General features: G+C 43.7%; 3 protein-coding genes across 8 annotated transcripts in view; 1 reads left to right on the forward strand and 2 right to left on the reverse strand.

Annotated features, from left to right (window-relative positions):
- VMP1 (vacuole membrane protein 1) overlaps nucleotides 1-18,184 on the reverse strand; it is a 64,472-nt gene extending 46,288 nt beyond the window's left edge. The window contains exons 1-6 of one of the 4 annotated variants that reach the window (XM_072026229.1): nucleotides 18,035-18,184; nucleotides 15,422-15,550; nucleotides 11,689-11,791; nucleotides 9,360-9,495; nucleotides 6,851-6,941; nucleotides 4,705-4,815 (exon numbers count right to left, since the gene is read on the reverse strand). In XM_072026229.1, coding sequence (XP_071882330.1) covers nucleotides 4,705-4,815; nucleotides 6,851-6,941; nucleotides 9,360-9,495; nucleotides 11,689-11,764 — 414 coding nt within the window. In that variant the 5' untranslated portion in view covers nucleotides 11,765-11,791; nucleotides 15,422-15,550; nucleotides 18,035-18,184. Of the gene's footprint in view, nucleotides 1-220; nucleotides 257-4,704; nucleotides 4,816-6,850; nucleotides 6,942-9,359; nucleotides 9,496-11,688; nucleotides 11,792-13,362; nucleotides 13,387-15,421; nucleotides 15,551-18,034 lie in introns of those variants that run through there. The other 3 variants (XM_027471793.3, XM_072026230.1, XM_072026231.1) reach the window with 3 other exon arrangements.
- On the forward strand, nucleotides 18,133-19,070 carry PTRH2 (peptidyl-tRNA hydrolase 2). 2 transcript variants are annotated; one of them, XM_038165787.2, is made up of 2 exons: nucleotides 18,133-18,264; nucleotides 18,357-19,070. In XM_038165787.2, exon 2 carries the CDS (start codon nucleotides 18,416-18,418, stop codon nucleotides 18,941-18,943), a length of 528 nt encoding a protein of 175 aa, XP_038021715.1. In that variant the 5' UTR covers nucleotides 18,133-18,264; nucleotides 18,357-18,415; the 3' UTR covers nucleotides 18,944-19,070. The 2 variants fall into 2 exon arrangements, with proteins under 2 accessions (XP_038021715.1, XP_027327598.1); XM_027471797.3 differs by having other exon boundaries at nucleotides 18,136-18,270.
- Nucleotides 19,071-20,741: 1,671 nt separating this feature from the next.
- CLTC (clathrin heavy chain) overlaps nucleotides 20,742-25,406 on the reverse strand; it is a 29,836-nt gene continuing 25,171 nt past the window's right edge. The window contains exons 31-33 of one of the 2 annotated variants that reach the window (XM_027471785.3): nucleotides 25,062-25,082; nucleotides 22,011-22,086; nucleotides 20,742-21,749 (exon numbers count right to left, since the gene is read on the reverse strand). In XM_027471785.3, coding sequence (XP_027327586.1) covers nucleotides 21,625-21,749; nucleotides 22,011-22,086; nucleotides 25,062-25,082 — 222 coding nt within the window. In that variant the 3' untranslated portion in view covers nucleotides 20,742-21,624. The remainder of the gene's footprint in view (nucleotides 21,750-22,010; nucleotides 22,087-25,061; nucleotides 25,083-25,406) is intronic. The other variant, XM_027471786.3, reaches the window with a different exon arrangement.

The raw sequence follows: 25,406 nt of genomic DNA on the forward strand, positions 1-25,406 counted from the left end.
AGTGCTGAAAAAATCCCAACTCTTTTCCGACCTCCGCGCAGAAAGCATTCCTATTGTACCTCACATTTCCTGTTTGTGCTAGTCCGCAATCCAGCTACCAACGAAAGCCTCCCCAGCAGTTGCTCCACTTGGCTCTACCAGCAAGCAAGCAGAGATCCACGCTTAAAAAACAAAAACACAAACAACTGCAGACAGCCAAAACCCGCTCTGCACTTTTGACCTGTAAGGAATTTGCTTCCATTCATCCCCCGCCACTCTGGATTTTAACAGACCGTATGCAGAAAGGCCGTTTATCGGCCAGTTTTCACACGAGGCGTTTTGATAGGCATTAACTCTAAGCTGATTTTCTGCGCCTCGGTCGCATCTTTTGCGATCCGTTTGGTGAAGCGAAAGCAGATCACACGGAGATGGCAAGGGCAGCGCGGCTCCAGCCGAGCGCTCCACCTAGTGTCGCTGCTGCCAGCTTGTTCACGTCGCTCTGCAGCAGCAGATGGACCTCTCCAAGATGCACAAACAAGAAATTCCTGACAAGTTACCCGCAGTCATCTTCTTCTGGCAATTGGGTGATTCGTGCCATTTGTATTTTAACGTAGGAACGGCATAAAAGAAAACATAAGGCTAAAAAAAACCAACCATGTGCTGCTAAAACCAGTATCTGGAGTCGTTAATCATAATAGTTTTATTTCCTACAGAACCACATGGTGATTACTATTTTTAAAGTGGTGTTTTTAAAGAATTGTGAAAAACCTTTAATGGACTTTGGGAAAAAAAGCCAGCAGACTTGTTTTGAAAGTGTCAGAATAAAAAGGATTCTTGGAAGAGTGGCCTGCTTCCACATTTCTGTGCTGAGACCTGCTCTGTGCCAGCCCTTAGCTCACTGCCAATTTGCAGACAGAGGATTGTTTCCCAAAAAGCCATGTCAAATTTTACATTTACTGTTTGCGACAATTCTGTCCAAGGGGACAGAATTAAACTAAGAGCCAATGCAGCAGATAACGTTAGCTCCTTTATAATCTATATAGGAAGTTCTCGAATCACAGAAATAGCAATAAAAACCTACGAGCAAACTAACAAGATTGACCTTTCCCTCCTACACCACAATGTTTTCAGCGGGAATGTTCTGACAATGAACATTCTGGTGACCCACAAAATCCAAATCAGATGTGAACGGATATAAAGCAGGGGCAGTAATGTGCCCCCAAAGGGAGACTGCTTTGGATTGTAACCTCCACTTTAAACACAACTGCTAGTTCCAACTCCTGTCTTCTCAGCTAACCCCAAGATCTCTCCTGCAACTTGAATCCACCTCACTCCACACTGTGGCTGGCGTGAGATGCTCCGAAGAATCCAGACAAATGACAGTTTTCAACCCTGGAAAAACAGCCACCCAGGCCAGAGTCATTCCTATCCTGCAGCTATTGCATAACTATTTCTGCGAGCGATTTGCCCAGCTAACAGGCTGCGCTTATGAGCAGCTCGATATGAAATAGCTGTGTGCAATATGCAGAGGGCTATATTTAAGAAAGATGCACCTGTGTCACAGCTGAAGCAGTTCAGGCACTGTGCGAACAGGTGCCTACATGCCATCAATTCCTGCCCGTTGGCCCTTGATGGCAGAGACAATGCTGCAAGCATCAACAAGAGCTCCGCAGCACATGGGTGGGCCCGGGAGCATTGTTCTCTAAGCATGTAATTGCATTCCCAGCAATCTCACTGTACATACACATTTAAAACAAGCAATTAATTACGAACAATTTTAAAATACTTACTGAGTCTACTTTTTACTGCCTGCAAATCCAGGCACTAAAGCAGAAGGATTTTTTTGTGTTTTTTTTTTAAACTTTTAATTTCTTTGAATCAACATAATCAAGAGATGTAATTAAAGTGCACAGAACATGTAAAGTAGGTATACATTACTGTAAAATTCAATTGTGATTTTACCACCTGAACTATATTTTACTTTTAGAGGAAGGTGCTGCACAATTAAAATAGCAAATTATTTAAAACTCCTCCTTCTGAAAGCCAGAGCTCCTAATTGCTTTGTTTCCAAACGGATTAAATACAGAACACTACTAAATCAGCAGATATTAAAGACTGTATTACTCCATTGATAGTAAGTTCCATATACATACTGCTGGCAGAGCTGTATTGACAAGAAAATTAAGTTCTGCAGCTTAAAATGGCAACACGCTCTCAGGGCAGTAAGCTTGTGTTCTTACACTCCCACTGCCATCTAGTGGCACAAAGCCCGTATGTTCCACCAAGTTATGAACTGTTCAATGTTCGGGCACGTTTAGTGCCAAGGAAGTGTATTTTTTCTGAATTTACAGTCCTTGCTACTCACTAAATCTTGCACAGGAGAAAAAAAGTAAAATGTGTCCTTGCTTCTCTTACTGCGCTCACCGCCTTTATGCAATTCCCTCAACAGAAAAATGCTCATCTCTATTGCATATTTAAAGCAAACAAACAAGTATTTCTCCTGTATTGATACACATTAGAAGTTGATGGTATGATTACATCTTACTCTATAACCACCTTCTAATTGAGTGCAGTCTGTTTTTCCCCCCAAAATTGTGAAATCTTACCTCTTACATTCCAAATAAATAATTTCACTACACCTGCAATAAATACCTCTGCTAAAAATATTAAACTAATTTGCTTTTTCTAGGTGATACTTCTCATTGGAATCTCTAAAAGGCTGCTCACTTACATCTACTACAGACACAATGAAAATTATACTGACTGTTAAGCCAGCGAAGTAATATTTTGTCTACGTGACTTAAATGTCAGGCCAGGTCGTGACCTAAATGTACCGACTAAGTTCACACACCCCACAGGAAAAGTTCAGTGATATGCTAAATTTGTTTTTTATTAAAGTAACTTAGAACCAATAAAAAAAATAAATTTTAAAATAGAGTAAAAGAAAGGTCATTTCATTCCACCTTCTTTCAGAACTGCAGTGCTGTCTTATAAAGACTTTTCTTTATAGGACAAAATTATCTTGGATACAAAGATGATTTGTCCTGGATACAAAATGACAGCACTTGCTATTCTGCACCAGATCAATGTACAACAAAGAAATAACCCACTTCCAAATGCGGTTTACAAATAGTGGAAAATATTTCTTATTTACTAGATTTCTGTCAACACGTGTAAAAATTGAGAATAGAACTGTACAGAAAGCACGCTAAACTGCTTCGAAGACTGGCTAGATAACAACATCTTTGGTTTGAAGAAATCAGACTATCAACAAGTGAGTCAACTTAAGAAAACAAACAAGCAAAAAAAAAAGACAAAAATCTATCATTTTAAAGTCTTACTTGCTGATTTAAATCATGATCTACTGATTTTCATAGCAAACTTGGAATTACTTTGCTTTCTCTTCCTTTCTCTGGCCTGATGAGTAACCAGTGATCCTTCCTGCTAAATTTTCACTCCCACCCGAGGCTGGTGGAACACCCAGGCTGAGCTGAATTTGTGAGCTTTACTCCACCTCAGGCACCACTCAGTACTGAGTTGCCTCTCCAGCGAGGTGGGCACCTTGGTTCATGACCGATGATTTTGATTGATTCTCCATCTGCAGAGCCCATGTGTTTTGGTGTCCCTAAGCTATTATCATCACCTCTGCCAGTCAGGAGGATTCCTACACTGTCAAGTCACCACTGTCCAGGCCCTCTCCAGCATTGCATGCAAAACATTCAGACTCTGTTCACCGGCTCTACTGAGTTTCTATTTCCAGTCGTTTAGGTTGACAGCAATATTTTTGCCTAAAAGGCTGTGTATGCAGAAACTTGTTTCTGTTTAACAATAGTTTTATTTCTCCCGTACCTTCTACCTCCAGAATCTTTAGGAGAGAAGCTCCACCAACAGACTGACACAACTGCAAATGATGCCTACACAGATGTCACTAGACCTAACAGGCATTGCTTTGCTGTGTGGAAAAACACGAGTTTCTTGTTTCCTGTAGTGCTTTCTGTGTTAATGATTAAAGCAGTTCTGAAAGTAAACATCTGTAATTGTCCCAAATACAAGATGACATTTGTTGCATAAACTGGTTTTAATTATTTTGTGGCCATGAATCCTTTTCTTAAATCCAGGACAGTGGTTTCATAAACAAGGAACTAATCCAATGGCCAAAAGCAAAACACACCCAAACATTTCCCTAACTTTCCTAGCTAAGTCGAGATAAACAACATCATACAAATTTTCAGAACAACAGAGACTATTTTATTATTGTAACCAAACATTCTTCTTGCTATTATTTTCAAAGCAAAATTAATACAGACTGAACTACAAAACAGTTGCCTATTTCAGCGGTTTCAGCTAAAAGAATGATCATTTTAAGCTACTGAGAGCATGCAGAAATTTTTAAAATGGAAACATTTGAGCTGCACACACTAGAAAATGTTTTTATTTAAATTGGTAAATGAGAGCATAGTGCACTGCAGATTTTGACTCATTGTTTCGAAATGAAGGATAACAGCAGAGTAATATCTACAGTTCACCATGAGCAAACAGCATAAGCTATACAATGTAGAGTAACAACATTCAACAGAGCTTTGCAGCATTACACTAAGTATTTTTTTTCCTTCAGAAGTACTTAACATTTAGGACTTAGGGAAGATTCTTTATTCACAGATCTTAAAAATATGCAAAAATTAAAATAAATGATTCAGAAAGAACGTGGAATAAAAGTATCCTTACCAAATAGAGCAGAAAGGTGTGAAGACCTGTTCCAAGTCCAACAGAGGACAGAATGCCTAATCCTACCCAATAGGCACACCAGAAGAACTTTTTCTCCATATACCGCACATACTGAAAGAGAAAAGTCACAAAACAAACATGGTGATGTCCCTTGGAGGAGAAAGTTAAAGCTACAGACAACTATCTGCATTTGTTTCCATTGTTCTAATACAAACTGAGTCCTAAATTCCTCTATCTGCAACGTACTGCAATTACAGCACAGGTATATGTACAGAGAACAACGCATTTTCAAAAGAAAAGCCCCCACACCTTATAATCAGCAAGGTTCCGAGGATACAGATGGAAAATTCAGTTTCAGTAGTGAGGACCTGAAAATCCAGAATAGGCATACAAGGTTCACACAGGTAAGCAATAAGCGCCAGACAACATCTACTGGAAGCCAATCAGCAAGCAGACAGGTTGGGGAATTTCCTCAACGGGTAAGTGTACAGCCAGGTACACTGCAGGGACGGGAGGCTGTATCTCACTCTCATTGCCATGAGAGCAGTAACATAAAAGGACGAGCAAGGTCATTAACTTGGCTATACCACAGCCCTGAGAAGAGGTGTCCTTTAATACCATGCATGGATCAACAGCACGGGTGTGAAGTTTACCAGCCTTAACCAGGCTCCAGCCTGCCAGAGTATAAAAAAAAAGTCCTGAAAACAACCACTGAAACTGCAAGTATACTTAGCTATTTTGAATTAAATGTTTTGGAAGAAAGTGGCTTACATATTCAATTATATGTTGATGGCACACAGAGATGGGTAGAGAGAGGGTTTAGCAGGACATGGATGTTAGGTAAGAAGCTCTGGAGGAAGGGGGGTGGACAGATAGCTGCTGGAGCACACCACTGAGACAACACAGAAGAGAGCTCCAAGCACTACTGGACACTGCAGGCACGCTCCCCTTGCCCATCCCAGAGGTACAGGCTTCTTCCCACCAGGCTCAAGGAAAGCTCTGGAGGCACTGCCAAGCCTCACTGCACCGCAGCCCCAGCCAGCACAGGGGGCACATGCCTCAACACCAGTTTGTAAGAGCCATCTAGTGGCAAATGTTGAGTGCATCAAGCTCTGGCCTTGATGCTGACAAAGCCACCAACCAGGAAAGTTTTTAAATGAAGGAGGTATTTGTCCATCAGGAACACGAATGGACCACTGATCTACCAGCTGCCAACCTGCCCGGTGTGTAACTGCTTAGGTCTCAGGCATGGGACCGAGCAAGCAAGGATGCAGCGAGCTGAAGAATCTCATTTCACTGCATTAAGTGACCCAGCCCTGGGAAGCCAGGACTCCTGTTCCAGACCTGCACGTTCCTCAAGCAGATAGTGACAGAGCTCAGCAGTGTAGATGTAAACAAGTTCTCTGAGACTGGGAATCTGGTGATTTGCAGAGTGGTAACGTGAGTCAGCTGCACAAGGAAATGCTCTGCTGGGTTAAAAAGGGCTGCCCCAGAGAAAACCTGAAACTCAGGGAGAAATGGCAAGGGGAAAAGCGTAGACAACACCATCATGTTACGCTTAGAGCAAGCACCTACACTTCAAGTGATGTAAAAGCATCAATCTTCACGTAACCCAAGACAACTACGTTTTTAAAACAGCCATTGTAAGACAGGGAGTATAAGAAGCATCACAGAACCAGATTTGAGCCACGAAACCATTTTATGCCTAAATGTATGCCTGAGCGGGTCAGGATACCCTTCCATAGCAATAGAAACGTTTCTTGGAAACCAATCAAGTTCTCTCATGACTCAGTTTAACATTTTCTCAAGAGTTCCTACTACTATTTAAAGCTTGTTAACAACAGATGTGAAAGAATGCTGCAGCATCAGAGGTGTGCTTATTTAGGAACAGATGAGAAGTGGAACACCTACATATGCAACAAAATAGATGAAATGATACAGCTGATCTTCCCCCATCCTTAAAACGCAACTCATCCACACATGACTCAAGGGAAGTCACTACACGATAAACAGATAACCTTAGCGAGTAGGGGTTCAAAAGATGTGCTACAGTCTCGTTAAGACCCTATTCAATTTCCCAGGATGTCTATTTTAGCACAGGGACAGAAAGTATTAACCCCAGGAAAGTAACCTGAAAGCCTCATACCTGTTGATGTCTTCCTTCAACATAATACGTAGCTGTAAGCACTGCAAGCATCAGTAGAAAAGCCACCAGGATACTTCGTCGATGCCACAATCTTAAAAGACAAATGGTGATTAGTGTTTTTCATAATTTAGCATGCATTTCAAAGTAACTTAAGTTATCCCTGTAGAGTGGGTCTGTGTGGATGTAGTCAGTAGGCAAAATGACAGCTGAGAAGTTCACTGTTATAAAAATGTAAACCTCCCAAGAAATAGCTGGGGAGCCTTTAATCTTTACAGAAAAATCTCTAGTTCACTGTCAGATGAGAACCAAGTTCAGATGCCAAGTTCAGAAAAAAAGGCAAGTAAAAGGCAGTAACTTGCTGAAAGCAAACAATCTAAAAGCCAACATTCAGCTTCTGCAGCTAAGAGAGTTTCAAATACAGGACCACCAAGAACGTTCGTGGTTAAGCCAAGTGCAAAGCAGGCACCAGCCCTGTGCAGGGGATGATCTGTGGGTGGGTAACAGAAGTGCTGATTCCAAACTGTGCTGGTGGGTAGAGCCACAGTGACAGTAAAATGAGCAAACCTCAACATTATTTTGGTTCCCTTAATCTGCTGAAGTTAGTACCTCTTGTTACAGCTCAAACTTTAATACATACATTTTTACTAATTATGAAGCATTAGGAAGCTACTACAGGTAAAGGGAAAAAAGCATTTTTATGATATACAGTTACTCTTGCACCTGCCTAATTCTGTAAGGTTACAATAATACTGCTTCACACATACGTGGCCACACACAGCTGATTAAAGAATATATTTATTATTTTCTGGGAAACACTATTACACTGTCATCTAATGCTATAACGAAAAGGAAGTGCTAGCATCACTTAAAAATCACTGACATGAAATAGTGAAATAAACGTAATTCATCTATTTAAATAAGCAGAAGGAAAGATTGAAATACGGGAAGTGTAATACAGCAAAATAGTAGCAAATGTTTCATATTAAGCAGGCTGAAAAAAAGTTCCTTTAATCTTCTTGTAATTGTAAAACATTTGTGCTGCTGCTTGTATCAGTACAAGAATTGGATTTCCAAGCGACTGTCATTTAAATCCCAGTTTACTTAAATGGAACACAGGAAAACATTAAGTGTCAACCTGAGGTCATCTTCATAGCTTAGAATCTAGTCGTTATTTTCTGTAAAGACATTGTCAATTTACACAGCATAGCTGTGGCTGTGAAGTTCTGTGTTGTACAGTGGCACACAACATAGATGTGCTGCTGATGTACAACTGAAGATGCAAATGCTATCTGTAACAAACTTTTGTATCTAGGAAGCCAAGCAGTAGATTAAAGTAACACCTCAAATGTTATTTCTGCTGTGCTTAAGTAAGTAGTTGTTTCTGACAATCTCCAAGCAATGTTAAAATCTGAGAAGGCAGTTTTCAAAGAATATTTCCAATGATAGCTGAAAGCATGTACATAAAACAACTAAACTTTAGGGTTAGATTATTTTGGGTGAGAGAAGCACATGGGGATTAAGACTACACTATCTAAATCTGCTACTTCTCATTCCAGAACATTAAAAAGGAAAATAGAAGCTTGTCTCAACATATCTTGTGTGTCAGCACCTCAAACCTAGCCCAGAAGAGTCAGTGGACATAGCCCGTTATCACCAATCTCAGCTCACTCCCCAAAGGAGCAGCCCAACAGCTAGAACCAGGGAAGGTGCTATTAGATCCTGTCTTCTGACTGGGAAGGTGATTGTAAAGACAATCCCAAACAAAGATTCCAGTTACCAACACAAGCACTAGGTGGTTCCTACTCTTGGCTTTTTCGGTTGCCAATTTTATTCATGTTTGCCTTTTGATACTCCAGAACCTCCCAAGGCTAGAGCATTAAGAAATAGCTATGCATTTCAGCATTAGTAGATGTTAGGCAATTGCAAGTAGCAGTCCTAACTAGAATAAAAGCCCATTTTATCCAGGGTGTAAATGATGCTTAGGGAAAGTGCTTCAATAAATAATTTCCTGCTGTGAAAGGGACCACTATCTTAGAAGCAGTTCTCTAATAGGGTGTCATAAACATCACTGTAAATCCCACGTAACCCTGAACCCTGCCCTAGCTGAGTTATTTGAAGATCATTAAGTGATACTAACACATGTATTAAAAGATCAGTACTTAACACTGCAGTCTTAAGTACAATATCTCTTGCCTTCAGGATCCCTAAACACTGTCCCATTCTTTCAAATTGGCATATTCAACTCTTCAAGAAGGAAGTTGGCAATTCTCTTCCATCGAGACCTTACTGTATTTACACTTATGCAATTTAGGCAGAAGGTCTGGGTACACAGCTGGAAGCGTGGTATGTTCCAGTAGCCACCTTTAAGGGACAAAAATAAATATGTTTTCTAGAAGAAGAATTTTAAAGTAGTGAATCATCAGGAAAAGTGAGATGTCAGAATGACCTACTGAATCAGAGCATGGGTTTCCCCAGAATGCTTAGTAGAAGTTAAAGAAAGTATCTTTACTTTATGGTCCATTCCTTCAAGTTTATTAGTGTTTCCAGGAAAAAATACTGCAAGGTAACAAGCGGTTGTCTCCATAGGACAATATTCAACCTCTCTTCTCGGTCCCTTCGCTTCCGTTCACCCAACAAAGAGGAGTCTGCAAAGCAAAAGCAACAGAAATATAAAACCACAGGCTGACGGTTCAAATTCCATCCCACCCAAAAATATACCGATTATTTTTTGTTGGGCTCCCAGTCATCTTTTCCACTTATCACAAAGCATTTGCTCCAAGGGCATCGGAAATCTGGTGACCTCCAGCAAAGGAAACACGGTGGCTTTTTTCCTCCACATAGCTGACAGTCATTCAAGAACTGGCTCAGGGTGCAAAGTCTGTTAAATATATTAGCATTTATGCAAAGTACTGCACTATTAGCTATAAATCAGCGAATCCAACAGGTCAAATATGTCTCTATTGCCCAGTACAGGGACCACATTTCACTTTGAACTTCTGAATTTGGTTCTCTTCCAAAGCTATTCTCAGACGTCTCCAATCGAACTAGATTGGATTACGTGTGCTTTCCACACACTTCAGTCCCCGTGTAACTGGATAACGGTATCTCTCCTCCCAGTCAGAGGGCTCAGGCTACGTTAAGCCGTGCCACCCTGCTCAGCTTCTCCAAAATGAGTCCACGAGACAGGAAGTGCTCCCTTGAGAAGGGCCTGCCTGCAGACCACAGCCCTTCGCTGATACTACACTTTTTGTTGCTTTTAACCGCAATAATTCGGTTATATTGCAGTGCCCGACACTACGACTACAACAGCAGTTACTGTGCACTGCTGTACAAGTATAGAAAAAATGATCTTCTAATAAACATGTGTTATTTTGTGCTCACAATATAGTCAGGATTAATAAAAATCCTTAGTTATTTTTGGATGAGGATGCTTTGTTCAAAGGCTGTCAGGCTATGGAGTGGCAATAATTTTAACACTTTTAAAGAAAATGAATTCTGAAATTAGAGAAAAAAGCATGAAACATTGGGAAAATACAGAAAACTAACTTTTATCCAAATACTATTCAAATTTTAAATTAGGATAAAAATGTTACATATAGAAAGTGAATCTAATCTGAATCCCTATCACATTGTAACCCAAGATGTTTTATTTCAGTAATTCAAACATGCTGCCTTATCAGACGTTGGTATCTACATCAAAATCACATACCTCATTAGTCACATTGCCTATTTAATTTTCTTTAGCTGTATTCTTTACCTCTAAAAGCATCAGTTGTTTTAGATGAACTAATAGAAAGCCTGCAATTGCAAGTACTGGATAACATCTACATTCCCTCAGAGTAAAGTCCCAGTGAAGTAAAAGGCTTAGATTTGTTCCATGCATACAGGCATACGCTTCTGTAAATCCTGCCACGTTCCTTGCTTCAAGAATCTTTGTTCTCCACTTTTTCCACTTCATACATCTAATAAAAATGCTTCAACCTTGTTGTTGTTTTTTTTTTTAATTACTTTGTATGTTCTTAGTAAAGGTCATCAAAGACGATGGCGTAAGACTGTGTACAACTTGAGAAATCACTTGGTTACAAAACTTAATTAAATATGGAACTGGCACATTCAAGGCTGACAGGAAGCAAACTAAGATGATAATTAAACCATACAGCACAGATAATTCGGTGACACAAAGATCTTCATGAAATATTCTCAGAATTTATTTTTTTTGCATGAATTCTAAACATGAGCCTACTTTGGACATACCTGTAGGAAAAACAAAGGCAAGGCAGGAGATGAAGTAGTTAACTGTCTTTCCAGTAATTTATCATTGAAAAATGATAAGCTACAGTGAAGCTAAGTGTCAATAGAAACAGTAGAAATTGGGAGACTAAAAAAACACACACTGGATTTCTCCCAAAGCAGAACTCTCCTGGAGATTATAATCAAGTACTAACTCTTCAGAGCCAAAGGGTGGGGCTGTGTAGCCTGACTTTCACAGCCACATGTTTGTCAGCATCGTTCAGCTTTTCAGCTCCCAGCTCCTATTAGTACCCGAGTCAGCTTTACAGGGCTCATATGTGTGTAAGCTACAGAATAGGAATGCAGAAGGAAAAAAATTGAGAGAAGCTGAATGGAAATACACAGCATAAAGCTATTCCCTGGCTTTACATTACACAGGTTCTTTTGATTTCAGATTTAGAGGTGATTAAGTTTCCAATATTGATTCAGACTTCTCTCCTTGCATTATCTGGGCACGAAGTGCACCAACAGACTCCTTCTGAGCATTGTGTTGGCCATTTTACACACCAGGTTGACCAGCTGAGAACATGAAGTCGTTTTCCACCTACCTGCGAAGTTTCCATTGTGCTGTTCTTTGATCATTCCTGTGCGTCTCTGGTCACAATCTGTTCCATTCTCTGCCATTTCATAGATCAATCACGTACGGGGGATCTAAGAGCAAAACAAAACCAAAAAACACAATGTCTCTATTTCTGGTTACAAAGATTCCATTTACTCTGTAGTCAAAAGATGCATACAACCACCCAGGAGTTCTCCAAATCACAGTTACCTTGCATCGCGCCGTTAAAAAAGGAGAAAGTGTTTCCATTCCCACAATGACAAAGTTTAAAACATTTCCACCCACAGAAATCAGATTTTTTTTCATTTTAACGACACAACTCCCTCACTTCTCTAACTGAAGAAAAGCTCATTAAACAATCCCTTCCATTAATCAGCCCACTGCCTGGGCTCCACAAGGAGCAGAACTTCGCACAAGCTTCAGTTCAACCCCAAAAGAGAAGCTTAAGATTTGATTCCCGTACCAAAAAGCATCTATCCTGGCAGCAAGATCCCACGTTGTATGCAACTAGACCTCAAAACCTTCCCATTCTAAGAAAGTACCCCTCAGTATGGTAAGAAACAGAATTCCATCTCATGGTGTACAGTGTAATAACTAAAACAGGAAAGGAAAGCTCTGCAACTCTGGAAAGGAAAGCTTTTTTGAAAAGTGTATGCTCTCTCTGCTAGTTCAGCCTCTCTTTGTTGAGATCAGCCTCAAAAACCCAAAGAGCTGCTGTGGTTTTCCTTGTCCAGGAGAGTAAATAGTGCGGCAACTGGAAGCCAGCATGAAGCAGAATGTTGCAAGACTTTCCCTCCCAAAAAGAAAAAAAAGAAAAAGACCTGACCAGCTGACAATTCTTATGCAATCAAACATAAGAAGCAGCCAGTCAACCCTTTGCTTTAAAAACCCCTTGAATCTTAAAACAGTTTCTGGAATTTTATTTTCAAAAAAAGAGTCCCGCAAAGCTAAAGCATGCCGTTGGCGTTGTATTTCTCCCCATAAGCAAACCTGATTTACAGTTTTTGATATGCTGCTTTTGCTGGGAAGTAGTACAATATCCAAATGACAGGTTATATAAAACTGTCTACTGCAGGAAATTAAAATTTGATGGCAAAAATAGTTCCCCTTTGATTTATGTCAGGCTTAAGAGCCAAGCCGCAATTCAGGTTTGGTAAACAGGAGCGAGATCTCCGCTTTGATTCACACTGCAATCATTTTGTCTTTTTTTTTTTTTTAATGAAATGTTAGAAGATTTAAGATACTGTTTGTTTCGTAGTTCCAGGGTATCACAAATTAATTTTATACCTGTTTAGTAGAACACATGTCTGATCCTCGGGCTTAATACAATAAAACAGACTACAGATAAAATTGCTAGCTGTGGTTATTAAAGAGGTTTTACTTAAAACCCAATGGTCAAACAGCATCGAGGTCTGAGGAAGCAGTACTTCCTCCACCAGCTTCTTTCTGAAATGAGCACAAATATAAATGTGGCTAGTTCAGTAAACTAGTAGGAATTAACCGCAAACTAGTAGGAACTAACCTCTTGGCACGTTACAGTTTTTATTCATTGAAACCTGGGCCCCAGAAAACCCAAACCACCAGGGGAATTGAGGGCACAGCCTTGCAGAGGTTTGCCTCTGAAGAACGCTGAAGGGCTCAGCCAAGGACAACGAGGACTGACCTGCTACAGAGAGAGCTCCACAGCATCCTTCTGCAGTCACTCGCAGCTGAAGCTTTGCTCTGAACTGCTACCACAGAAACACAAACCTCTCCCCTCAGGCCAGGCTTACGGCAGCAGCCTGATGCTGGAAGGCAGAGGAGTTCAACCAGCACCCAGCTGAGGACACCAGGCCAGTCGCTCCAGTGACACAAGGATCAAACATTTCACCACCTCCCAGTTTCCGCAGGACAGTCAGGCCCTGAAAATAGTGGAGCACCTTCTTTCTGGTGACTGCACTTGAAAATTGAAATTGGACGCCTGCAGTTGCAAGTTTTCCTAGGAAGCCATTCTACACCAAGCCACACACACAAAAAAAATCCCTTCTGGTTCAGGAAACGTTGGTCTCATTTTGTTGGTGTATACATAAACACCCATTAAAAAATTTCAGTGGAAGACACACGCTCCTAATTTTGAAATTCATCTTTTTTTCCCCCTTAGATTTAGCCTTCAAAACTGAAGCGCCAATTGGTTTGTTCTCTGCACTTCGCTTAACTACATTTCGAGGAAGTTAATTTGGGGTGACACAAAGCGCTGCCCATGCCCGATGCTCAAGTCTCGGCTGTGCACAACACCTCATCCCCACGAGCTGCATCCACCCCAGCCTGTTAAATGCCTTACTGACACTCAGAGCCAGCGGTCTCTGGGGTTCCCGATGCATTCATGCACACGTATCGACACGCGTATCACAGCTTTCCCAACCTCAGCTCACAGAGCCAGTTTCACCCTGTCTGCTCGGAAAGGCATCAGTCTGGGATTACCTTTGCCTGGCACTACCTCGAGTGCACAAACCAGTATTTACAACAAAGATAAATAACCCCCCTGCACACTGGGGTAGGGCGTATACTCATTAAGAAGTTCCCAAAGTTCGGGCACCCTGCAGGGGTGCTCTGAGGACTCAGATTGAAGAACAGAGTTGGCTGGGAGATCTGGGACCTACCACAGGGCAAGTTTGGCAGGGCTGTGATTGGGAAACCAGCCGCCTGCTGGGTTCAGAAAGAACTTCTCAGTTTACCAAAGCCTAAAGAGCATCCTAGCATAAGGAACAGGAGGGTGTGCAGCCGGGAAGTTTGCCCCCTGATCCATTTGGCACCTATCAGAACCACCAGTCCTGCACCAATGTCTCCATGTGGAGATCAACTGGAGCAGGAAAGTGAGCCAAAACGGAGTTACCCTTCAGTGACCACGTCCACATCCTCAGGTCTATAACAAATCTGTGAGAGCCCGAAGAAAATGAAATCCCAGCTGTTAAACAGCCCCCGCGTCTTATCAACCCTAACAGCCACACGGCCTAGATCCAAAACGAAATTCCCAAGTCTGCTGAGTAGTTAGCAGCAAACATACAAATGAACTATTAAAGGAGAGAGGAAAACAACTTCGAACAGTTTTGATATCAGAGTCGCTTAGATCATCTGCTAGAGCTGTGCTCAGACAAGAACTTCTTTGTGGGGCTGAACAAACAGCCCACAAGCCATTATTCAGCTGCAGTGCAATCCATAACATTAAGTACAAAAAGACAATTATTGCCAGTCAAAACGTAAATGGACCAACAAAAAGGGCTCCTCACGACTGCGACTGGCACTTCGCAGCCGAAGCGAACAAAGCGTAACGAGCTTGGAACACAGGAACACTGGAACACTTGGAACATGGGAACTGATGCTTCTGCACGCCGTGACCACAGGAAAGGACAAGTCTCTTCTATCTGAAGTCCTGGGGAGGCTGCTGGAGCTCCCCGCGTTGTGTCGCTGCTTTTCAGTCACAATAAAGAGAACAAAAGCTGAACCTTCAGAGGTGTAACTAACTGCACTAAGCCACACAGCTTTACACATCTGCAGCACGGTTTTGTTTCAGAGATCGGATGCTCAACAATTTACACAGGGAGTAAGCTCACTGCTCCTCAGCCAGTAAAGGTTTTGAGAGCACCCTCCTTCAGAACTGACCTCCTTCGGACCTCAACGACTGCCTGCACAAGAACACGTTCAGATAAAGGACGAGACCAGTCCCGAAGCGAAGCGTTACGTACCCCTGCAGCTCCGTGACACTGCGCCACTCTTCACCACGTCTTCTGGATTCAAAGCCAGCAGAACAGACGTCGTCCTTAGCTTTGCAGGCACTCAAGACCAAAGTGAGTGCTCTTCCAAACCTTCTGTCCCTACAGAGTAAGGTAACGCTGCTCACCATGTGATACAGGGCTGCCAGGGTCCCTGACTTGAAGGTTAATAACTTTCCTAAAGCCACAGAAAATATAAGAAGTACCTGCTTTATTTTTCCAGTCCTTTAGCACTCAGGGGAAGCATTCAATTAAAATAAATTAGGACACATCTGAAAGATGGTCAAAATCTCTACAGACGTAGCTATTACGGGCTACTTTCCTATGAGTGCATTTATTCCCATTCTAAAAATGTTTTTCTAACTAAAGTAGTTTAAGCCCTCAAAGGCAAGGACAACCAATTCAGTTAAAGACCACAGGTTTGCATTTTGTGGGTTATGCCCCTGTGCACCAGACCTATTTTCCAACTCCTAACCAGATGAAGGTTTCGAAAACAAAGTCATTTTACAATTTAAAGCTAAAATTTCTGTTTTTCCAAAAAGACTTTGGAGCATCTCTTAGGAAAGCACGGATTAATGTTGTCACACGAGCTTCAGGGATGCCACGCTTTTTCTTTTGGGGCTAAGCGAAGTTGTGATTCTGCTGTTACAGCTGCATTTATCAAACTGCTCTCCAGTGAACCACGAACACTGACGGCTGCCTGTGTAGATCCAGCACTAGAATCAGCGAGTATAATAAAGTCATCACACGGTGCATAGGTGAAAAGGCATGAAGATGGTAGGAAAGCCAAAATTCAGGTTGTCCAGGTCTTCACAGAGAGTTCTTGCAGAAAGTTCAAAGAAACTCCTTAAATAAGAAAGGAAACTACAGAACTGGGAACATGAGCACTGTCAGCACAGCACGTCGTGCCCCAGGGGAGGGCACAGGCTGGGTCTGAGCTCCTTGCTCCTTGTGCAGGTTGGCAGCAGCGGGGCTGGGGGGCAGATGGCAGCTTAGGGAATGGGGCGGCTCCCCTAACAGGGACAGAACAAGACTTAATATTCAGGTGACTAAGCTACCACGGTGTCTTTCACATCCTCGGTTTGAGGGCTATAGGGAAATCCGTGCACGTTAATGCCTTGGCAGAGGGTGGACGCAGCCCTCAGCCTGGGTGCTGTGCTCTGAAGGTGAGAACATTTTTTCAACAAATTCATAGCACACGAGGCTGCCTGCCTCATATCTTACTGTCCCCTGGGTCTGTCAGGTCAGCGTGACACCAAACCCAGCCAGGTGCTGTCCCGTGTCCCCTGCTTGGTGTTGCAACAGCCTCAAGGCTGTGCCCTTCATCCCCCTGAGATGGCAAAGTCCAGCCAGCTCACACGTCTCCGCATGGCACTGAAGGTAAAGGTCTAACCAAAGGTGATGGCTTCTCGTCACAACTCTGCCGGAAAAAAACCTGCTCTGCTCTAACTATTGCTCCTGAAGCGTAGTAGGTTTGGGTTTGTTTTAGAAACAGAAGTTATTAAGAAATAAAAGGAAGTCCCAAAGCATGCATTAACATTCTAACAATGGGTATTCACAGGACACAGTCAGACAGTTATGACAGATTCCAAGGCTATTCAAAGACAACCCCAGGAAAAGACTCTTTGAAGTGGAAACAGCGCAGACTTCCCAGCCAAAGTCTGGCACCGCTTCCAGCACCCTCCCCTTTCTCAGTGCCACTTCCCACTTCAAAGCTCCCAAGCCCCCTCCTCCGCCTTCCCCCAGAAATCCCCAGCACCACTGATTCCACCTGCTAAGTAGGGCACGGTGCTCAACTCAACAAGCAGTGCTACCCTCCCGTTGCACAACTATAAACGTGCTATTTCAAACACTCATCCGAAAGCACGGGGTGAAGCAATCAGTGCAACTATCGCCTATTAGCAACGAGAAATAATAACAATAAAGAGTCCATCCCGTGCTGCAGAAATAAGGGCAGGCTGATGTTATCAAAACCCTTTGGTACGCTCCAAGGAATAAAGGAGCAACCTCACAGCTCCCCAGCTCAGGGGTAACAACGCCCGGGTACCCGCTCCTTGGTGGGCACCAGCACTCACAGCACAGAAAAAAACGGCAGGAGCGAACCGGTACCGAAGCTGAGGCGCTTCTCGGGGGGCTGTGAGGGGATAACCCGGCTTTGCAGCACTGCAGCGAGCAGCCCCCCCCCCACCTCACCCCCTCGGCTCCCCGAAACGCCCCCAAAACCCCAAGGCTGCAAAAGCGGCGCCGGCTGCCCCGGGGCGTTGCGGAGGTGCCCGGCAGCACCACGCAGAGCCCGGGCACCGGCTCCGTTCAGCCGCTTCGCTCCCCTCAGGAGGGGCCGCGGGGCCCCCCCGGTGCCTTGGGGCAGCTCCCGCCCCTCCCCCCCTCCCCTCACAGCCCCTCAGCGGCCGGGCCCGGGGCCGTTGCCATGGCAACCGCGGGGCCCGGGGCCGGCCTGAGGGGGGAGCCGCGGCCGGTAGCGGGCTGAGGGCAGCGGGGGCGGCTTCTCCGCGGCCTGAGGCGCTCCGGGGGCTCCGAGCGGCCCCGCGGTGCCCCCCTCCCCCCCCCGTCCCCTCCCGCACTCACCGCGCTGCGCCCCGGCTGCTCCCGCTGGGCCCGGGCCAACCCGGAAGTGGGAGGCGGAGCCCTCCCGCCCCGCTGACGTCACTTCCTCCGCACCGCACCGCGCCGCCCGCTCTTTCCCCTTCTCTCGGGCGCTCTCCGCGGCCGGCGGAGCCCCGCCCCCTTCGGCGTGCTGGCGTCACTTCCTGGCGACGGCGGCGCGGCCTGGTGGCAGCGTGGAGGCGGCGGCGGCGGCGGCGGTGAGGAGCGCTCGGTTCTAACGGCCCTAACGGTTGTAACGGTTTTAACGGCTTTAACGGTTCTAACGGCCCCGGTCTCGTTGCAGGCGCCCCGCGGAGCCGCAGCACGGCCCAGCAGCAGCCGCAGCCGCCGCCCGGTGCAGCCATGGAGCAGCTGAGCAAGGCGGGGCTGCTGGGGCTGGTGGCGGGCGTGGCGTGCGGCCTCTGCCTCGGCTGGGGCCTCCGCGGCCGGCTCCTGAGGCAGTCCCGGGCCCGGGCAGCAGCGGCGGCGGCGCCACTCGGAGGAGCCGGACCTGAGGCGACGGTGCCCGGGGAGGACGGGGAGTTCAAGCTGGTGCTGGTGGTGCGGAACGACCTGAAGATGGGCAAGGGGAAGGTGGCGGCGCAGTGCTGCCACGCCGCCGTGGCTGCCTACAAGCAGGCGCAGAGGAGGACGCCCGAGGTGCTGCAGCAGTGGGAGTACAGCGGGCAGCCCAAGGTGGTGCTCAAGGCGCCCGACGAGGAGACGCTGCTGCAGCTGCTGGCCGAGGCCAGGCGCCTGGGCCTCACCGTCAGCTTGGTGCGGGATGCCGGCCGCACGCAGATCGCCCCCGGCTCGCAGACGGTGCTGGGCATCGGGCCGGGCCCGGCTGATGTGGTGGATAAAGTGTCCGGGCATCTAAAGCTCTTCTGAGCTGGGGCCCAAAGAAGTGCCAGTGCGTTGGTACTGAGGAGTGATATCCAAAACTTGGGATTGTTTCATATGCTCTCAGTAAAAATATTATTTTCTTTTGTAAAAAAATTAAACTTGCAAAATGTAATGCTGTTCATGAGTTTCTCTAGCTTCTGCATTGCACCCTGAAGTGGGTAGGAAAATGCTAGGCTGGGTAGAGTTACAAGAAGCAGAGCTGAATTTTACTACCCTAAGTAGGAGGAATCAAGCATTTGTAAGACATGTACAGTTGATGAATTAACACTTTGTCTGCTTTATTGACTGAATACAAGCATTAGAGAAGGTTGTTTTATGCCAAAAATAGAAGGTTCCCCTCTGCCTTTGCCTTGCATGAGATTTTTTTTTAGATTGATTTTGTAATTCACAATAGGTGGGCTGCTAGAGCAGTTAGGGATTGCCCCATACAGCAGGAGATGGCTGCTGTGAACTTAGTGTAGGGTTTCTGAGGCAATGACTGATGCAACACCTTGTAACTGGTATGAAATGCATGAGACAGAACAAGTTAAACAGGGCTTACAGCTCAGTACTTATAAAGGGAAGATGTAAGTAAGCCATGCTCCTTTCTGGAGAGGTCTGTGGAGCTGCTGCCTTTACAAGAATTTAAGCACATCAGGATTTCCCATCTGGCTAACACAGGGAGTTACCCACACATGTATAAATAGCTTGTCACACAAGAAGAAACTCAATTCCTATCTTACTGAGGATTAATAGGTCCTCATAGGTTTAAGAAAGCACTCAACTACAGAAGTTACTGGGCAGAGGTCAGATCACAACTCACATTCTACCCAAATCATGGAGATTCTACCCCTAGAGCTCCTTTTTACCTCTAATAATGGAAAAGGCAGGTTACCTGTGCTTCTAATTAGGTGGATTTTCTATTACTTTTAGTTTTGTAACAAAGCCGTGGTGTTTTTTTGTTTGTTTGTTTTTTTGAGAGAGAATTCTATTGAGCACCAAGTCAGGAGTTCTGTGCAGCGGCTTTGCTCAGGATCCCATTGGGATCTTACCTGGGCCAGTTGCTCATCAGCCCAGGGAAGGTCTAAGCCCACAGGCAGGTGAGAGGCAGGGCCTGGGAGATCTCTTCTTACTCCAGCACGATTCATCAAGGAATAAACAATCCCAGCTCTAGCCTGCAGCTGCCCAGGCCCCCCAGCTTCACACCCACTACCCTTCCCCACTGACCTGCTGTAACGCTCACCTGCCAGAATCCCTCAGTTCAAGCTGAGCAAGGGGGATTCAGCCTCAGGGCTGGAACCTGACACTGAGAATAGCTGGAGAAGCTTCCATCTCTTAGCCAGGAGCTACCACAACTAGGGCCAGGGCTGTACCATTCATTGCACTCAAATATGACAGTATTCATTGAGAAACATTTAAGTCAATTTTATTTGAAGCTAAATATATTTAAGGCAACTTACATACCTAGAACATAATCTCAATTTAACTGACACACCCTACTACGATCCTAACGTATCATCTGGGCAAAGATGCTGTAGTTGACCACAGTGCAGCCAACTCTTGAAAAGTGCTCTTTTCTTCCATCTGGCATAATCTATCTATAGAAAAAGCATTACATATTTTCTTGTATTGTCCCCTCAGTGCAAGACACCACTACTGGTCTCTATTGCTTCTGTTCTAATGGCCCCTTCTACCCTTGAGGTGTATGCACTCGTATGCCCCCAACGACTAGCACTGTAATACTTGGTTCGAGGTTGAAGGTCCTTTTGAAGACAGTAAAGTGAAGCTACCACTATGCAGCATGTCCACAGTCCAGTAATTTATTTTTAAATTGAGTAATTTCAAATTGCACAAACAAAACTGAACAGCAATATGCTTGAATTCTCTCTTCTGTACACTCAAAACAGTGATCTAAAACACCACAATATCCAACATACACAAACCTCAGGGCAGGGTTAGTAAATACACAGATTGGAATCATGGTGCTCTGTTCCTGAATGGAATGTCCCACAAAAGCACAGGATACAGCACAACATAAGGTCATCTGTTACATATGGAGTGAGCAAAAAGACACTAGCATTTTCTATATGCATAACTGGAAAAACCTGCATAGGTTAAGGAAAAAACTTTTACTCATTTTAAGTCAGGCAAGGTTGTCTGTACGCATTTTAAATTCTTTTAGAGCTATGCAATCCAACCAGGGTAGGATATGCTGATTAGTGTTGTCTCTTGTCAGCGGTCTTGCAAGGTCAAATACAAGTATCTTCACTTTAGCTTTCTCCGAATATACAGTGAGACTTAAATGCATTTAGAATAGACAGTACATACTGTAAGCTGCTCACATACAATGAACTTAAGATTCAGTATTAGAGTTTAACACTATAGAGTGCAAATCAGAATCTTCACAATAGACTTAATGGTAATAAGCAGTCCTGCAAAAGCCCACTTGAACAAACTTGTTTAAACTATTCCCCTTTTAAAGTAAAGTCTAAATGACATGGAATGTGAAAAAGATTTAACATAAGTGATTCAAAGTTTGCGCTAGAAAAAACAGTCCTTCATGAAATAAAGGTTACAAGAACACGAGGCAGAACTCTTGCTTTTTCCCTGGTATGAGTTAAAGCGGGGAGGGACGGTGGAGTTTCAGTAAGAAAATATGCTAGCTCCAAACTGACTTGTGCTGCACCTTACATGCTGTACCCAAAGCCAGGCTGCGGTTGCCCATATGGAGGCGCAGTGTAGCCATAGCCAAAAGGTGCTTGTGGAGGAACTGCAACGCTGGGTCCTGCTGTCAACATTAGCTGGGGCTGACCTGGAAGACAGAACAGTTAAATATATTATGAATAATATATTCTGTTCTATATGTTATAGAACAGAAATACTCGATAAAAATAAAGCATACTGGGCAAGATCGAAGTAATACAGTTCTAGTACAGCCCCTGCACTATTTTCTCTAGTATTGATTTCATATGAAGAACATTTCAGGGTGGGGAAGGACCACCAAAACACATCTAGAGAGGTATTGATTTAAAAGATAAATGTGTTACTGACAACATATGACCTAAAATATTACCATAAACAATAGGTTGTGTTTCTGTAGCTTGCTCCTCTTCCTTTCTCAAAGACTCTGATGCATCCAGTTTATCCACCTGGAATTGAAACCAACAGTTAGAACAACTCCTCCAGAAGAGGTACTTATTCATGGCAGAGAAGTGGAAAAGCCTTAGTGGTATGTTAACACCCATCAAGAAAAGGAGACCATTTACAAGTTAAGATCAATTCAAGTAGCAATGTTGGTACTGGTGCAGTCAAGATTGTTCATTTCCTGAAAAAAACCCTTAATTGAGGGATTTGTGGAACTTCATTGAAAGCTCGCTCCAGGCCAAAGCTGTGTATGAAAGGTCCCATACTGGACTAGAGCTACTTTGGCATCAGTAAGCTCCGTGACTATTGCTCCAACTGCTTCAAACCAGCAGCCTTAGGTCACAAACTCAGATTTTAGCAGTGTCAGTTGGCAACCTTTGGTGTTGGAGCAACCAAGATAATGTCCAGACCTGGAGAAGTTTCCCTGAATATAAAACACTGATGCGAAGTGATCTCAAGTTGGTATTTGTGTAACAGACTGCAATAGCATCCGACATGTCACTTGAGCCTCAAGATTTCACTTTCCAAACCCATTCACTCATGCAATTTCAGTTCAAATGCAGAGAATGCATGTGTATAAGACTTGCTTTTTTCCACTCTAGAACTGCGTGGCAGTCAGCCTAAACCCACAGATACTCGGCTTGTTCAAGCTTAATACACGGTAACAGGACAAGACTAGCCAGCTTCACTCTGCTGCACAGCGAGTGGAAATGTGCTGTTAGCCCAGCCCTACAAAAGGCAAGAGAAGAAACTTGTTCTGTATTGAAGCATCACTTGCTACTAAAATGGATCCGAGGAAACTCAGCATTACTACAGGCTAAGGCAGGCCCTGAAACTAGAACCACAAAAATTAGGTACTGATATTTTACCTGGGAGATAAGATTTAGAAAAAAGTCAGAGACAACCATGCCAATTACTTTGTAAAACAGTAAGACAACTCACAAACCAGATTAGTCTTTAATTTCATGTGTCCTTAATAAAGGAGCTCGAAGGTAGGTTTCCTGTACTTACACAGGGTCAGCATCACTGAACAGCTACATCAACATCCAGGAGTTGAAGAGTTTTCAGATTAACTGTGCTACGTTAGCAGTTACCTGCAAGCAGCACTACCAGCTTTCTTCTTTCTTAGTTGCACGTTACATGTTCCATAAACCTCTTAATTTGTAACCTCAATTAGAGGCATTAATCCATGAAGTGGCTTAAGTCCTGAGCTTTATGAGTTCGTTCATTGATTGGGCTTCCATGGCAAGCCTTTTTGTTGTCTCACACCAGTATCTGGCTTGCTGTTGTCAAAGCGCACAGGAGCATATGCCAATGCTTTACGACTCATTTCCAGACACTGGGCTGAAAACTATACTGGTTTTGACTCAAATAGCAACACACTGAACACAAAAGCACAAGTTTAGAGATGCAGATCCAAGAAGAATGTGCGAGTTTGGTACTAAGCAGAGGCATTTGGTTTATACACGCTTGGAAAGCCTCCAGCCCAGGACATTTAATGCATTTTTGACCCAGTTTTGATGCATCTCCTCAGAATTAAACAAATATTTTCAATAACAAGAGCAAGTCTGTAACCAGCCTGCAGGATGGTTCTCACACCACTTGCTTAGCCGTCATCAGGTTCGGTACCCTAACACACTTGTTACAAGATTGTTTTAAAGGCTTTTCCACAGGGACTGCAATAAGCTGTAGAAGAAAAGTAACATGCATTCAATGTTATCGTGTTATGTGTGCATGAAAAAGAGGCAAAAGTACTGAAGCAGGAGTGAGGTCTGAAGATGACTGCCATACAGGCTCCCCCCAAAAAACCACACGCAGCCCACAGCAATGCCTTGTAGCTTAAGGAGTAGTGGGATGTAATTGCAATGACTGCTACACATGCGTAGTTTATGCAAACACTGCAGTTCAATTACCTTTTTTCACACACACGCTTTCTTACTGCCTCACTTACTAGCTGCTGAAGGACCTTACACTACACATTTTGGTCAGGTTAGCCTTGAGTTCCAGTGGTGTATTTACAGACATCTTGTCACCAAAAAGCAGTTTGCACTTAGTCCATCCTGAAGCCATTTGTCAGTTTGCCCTTTGCCCAACCATATTAATGGAAAACTCACACTAGGGCTGATTTCTGTTCTAAGGAGAATTGGAATGGCATTTGTACAGGAACAAATGGACAGAAGCCTTAGAATTGCTCTTAGGAAGGGCAACATTGCATAGCAAAAGGCAAGACCCAGAGTAGCCTCAGAGGAGCTTTTTTGTTTTTTTTTTCTTTTAAGAGGTAGCAAGAGAAATTTAATGAAGCCGAGGAGCTTGGAAGGCAGTCTTTTTTTTTTTTTTTTTTTTGCACAACTACAACAAACTTACTACAGGAAAGGGAACCACAGACTTGGTCTAATAGCTGAGGTTTTAAGTTATCATGTGAACTAGGACACCATGTGGATTAGACTAGCACCATAAGAACTGGACACCTGAGAGAGAAAGAGTCTCTTCTGAAGCAGCTAGTATCTATTCTGTCTACTGTCAGCACACATTAGTAACGGTCAAGAGATCAGAAACTGGATCACAGTCCTGTATTTGTATATTCGCTAATATATTAGCAAATGCCATATTGGTTTATAGTTCAGAGAGAGCCAGCAGTCCAAGACTTAATTATTCGTTACTCTAGGTCATTCCTCCAGTCAGTTTGGCAGTCCAATAGTAGCACTTCACCCCTTTGACACCAGGTTGACTGTGATCCAACTGATCACCCGTATGCCCTTCCTGAGGATCTACTAGCATATTAGTAGCAAATGAATCTACTTTTGTCCTACTGCACTAACTACTTGTAGAGTTAAACAATTTGCATATGCTTTAGTGATATTTTGTTTGGGGGAAAAGCAGTAGCAGCAGTGTAATAAACGTAGGAAAGAAAAAAACTCATGCAGAATCCTTAGACTTAGTCCTCCAGACTTAAAGATGGAAAACAAGAATCAACTTTCACCTTTTCCTTTATTGCATCAACCTGCAAAGGAATTCAGAAGGTGCAGCTTAGAAAAATCAAATTCCATATTTAGCATATAAGAGGTAGAAACAAAAGTGTCAGGGAAGAAATAATTAAGGTACAGGAGAGCAAAAACAAAGATACACCAGAAGTATCTGCTTTAGAAAGGCAGCTCTGCTCGTTACTAGGTTGTACTGCGTTGATTTCATTAGCTACCCTATAGTTATATCCTAACCCTTCAGCAAATCCTGATATTTTTATCTCTAAGAATCCTACTCCAGGACTACTAGTCCCAGGAGAGGCCTAGTATTAGCTTGGTACATCAGGCATGTCTGACGAGCAATG

This window comes from Anas platyrhynchos, chromosome 20 (assembly GCF_047663525.1).
Source record: "Anas platyrhynchos isolate ZD024472 breed Pekin duck chromosome 20, IASCAAS_PekinDuck_T2T, whole genome shotgun sequence".
Lineage (NCBI taxonomy): Eukaryota > Metazoa > Chordata > Aves > Anseriformes > Anatidae > Anas > Anas platyrhynchos.

Bases quoted from the DNA above. Each gene is read 5' to 3' on its own strand.
- PTRH2 (XM_038165787.2), top strand. From the start codon at position 18,416: ATGGAGCAGCTGAGCAAGGCGGGGCTGCTGGGGCTGGTGGCGGGCGTG.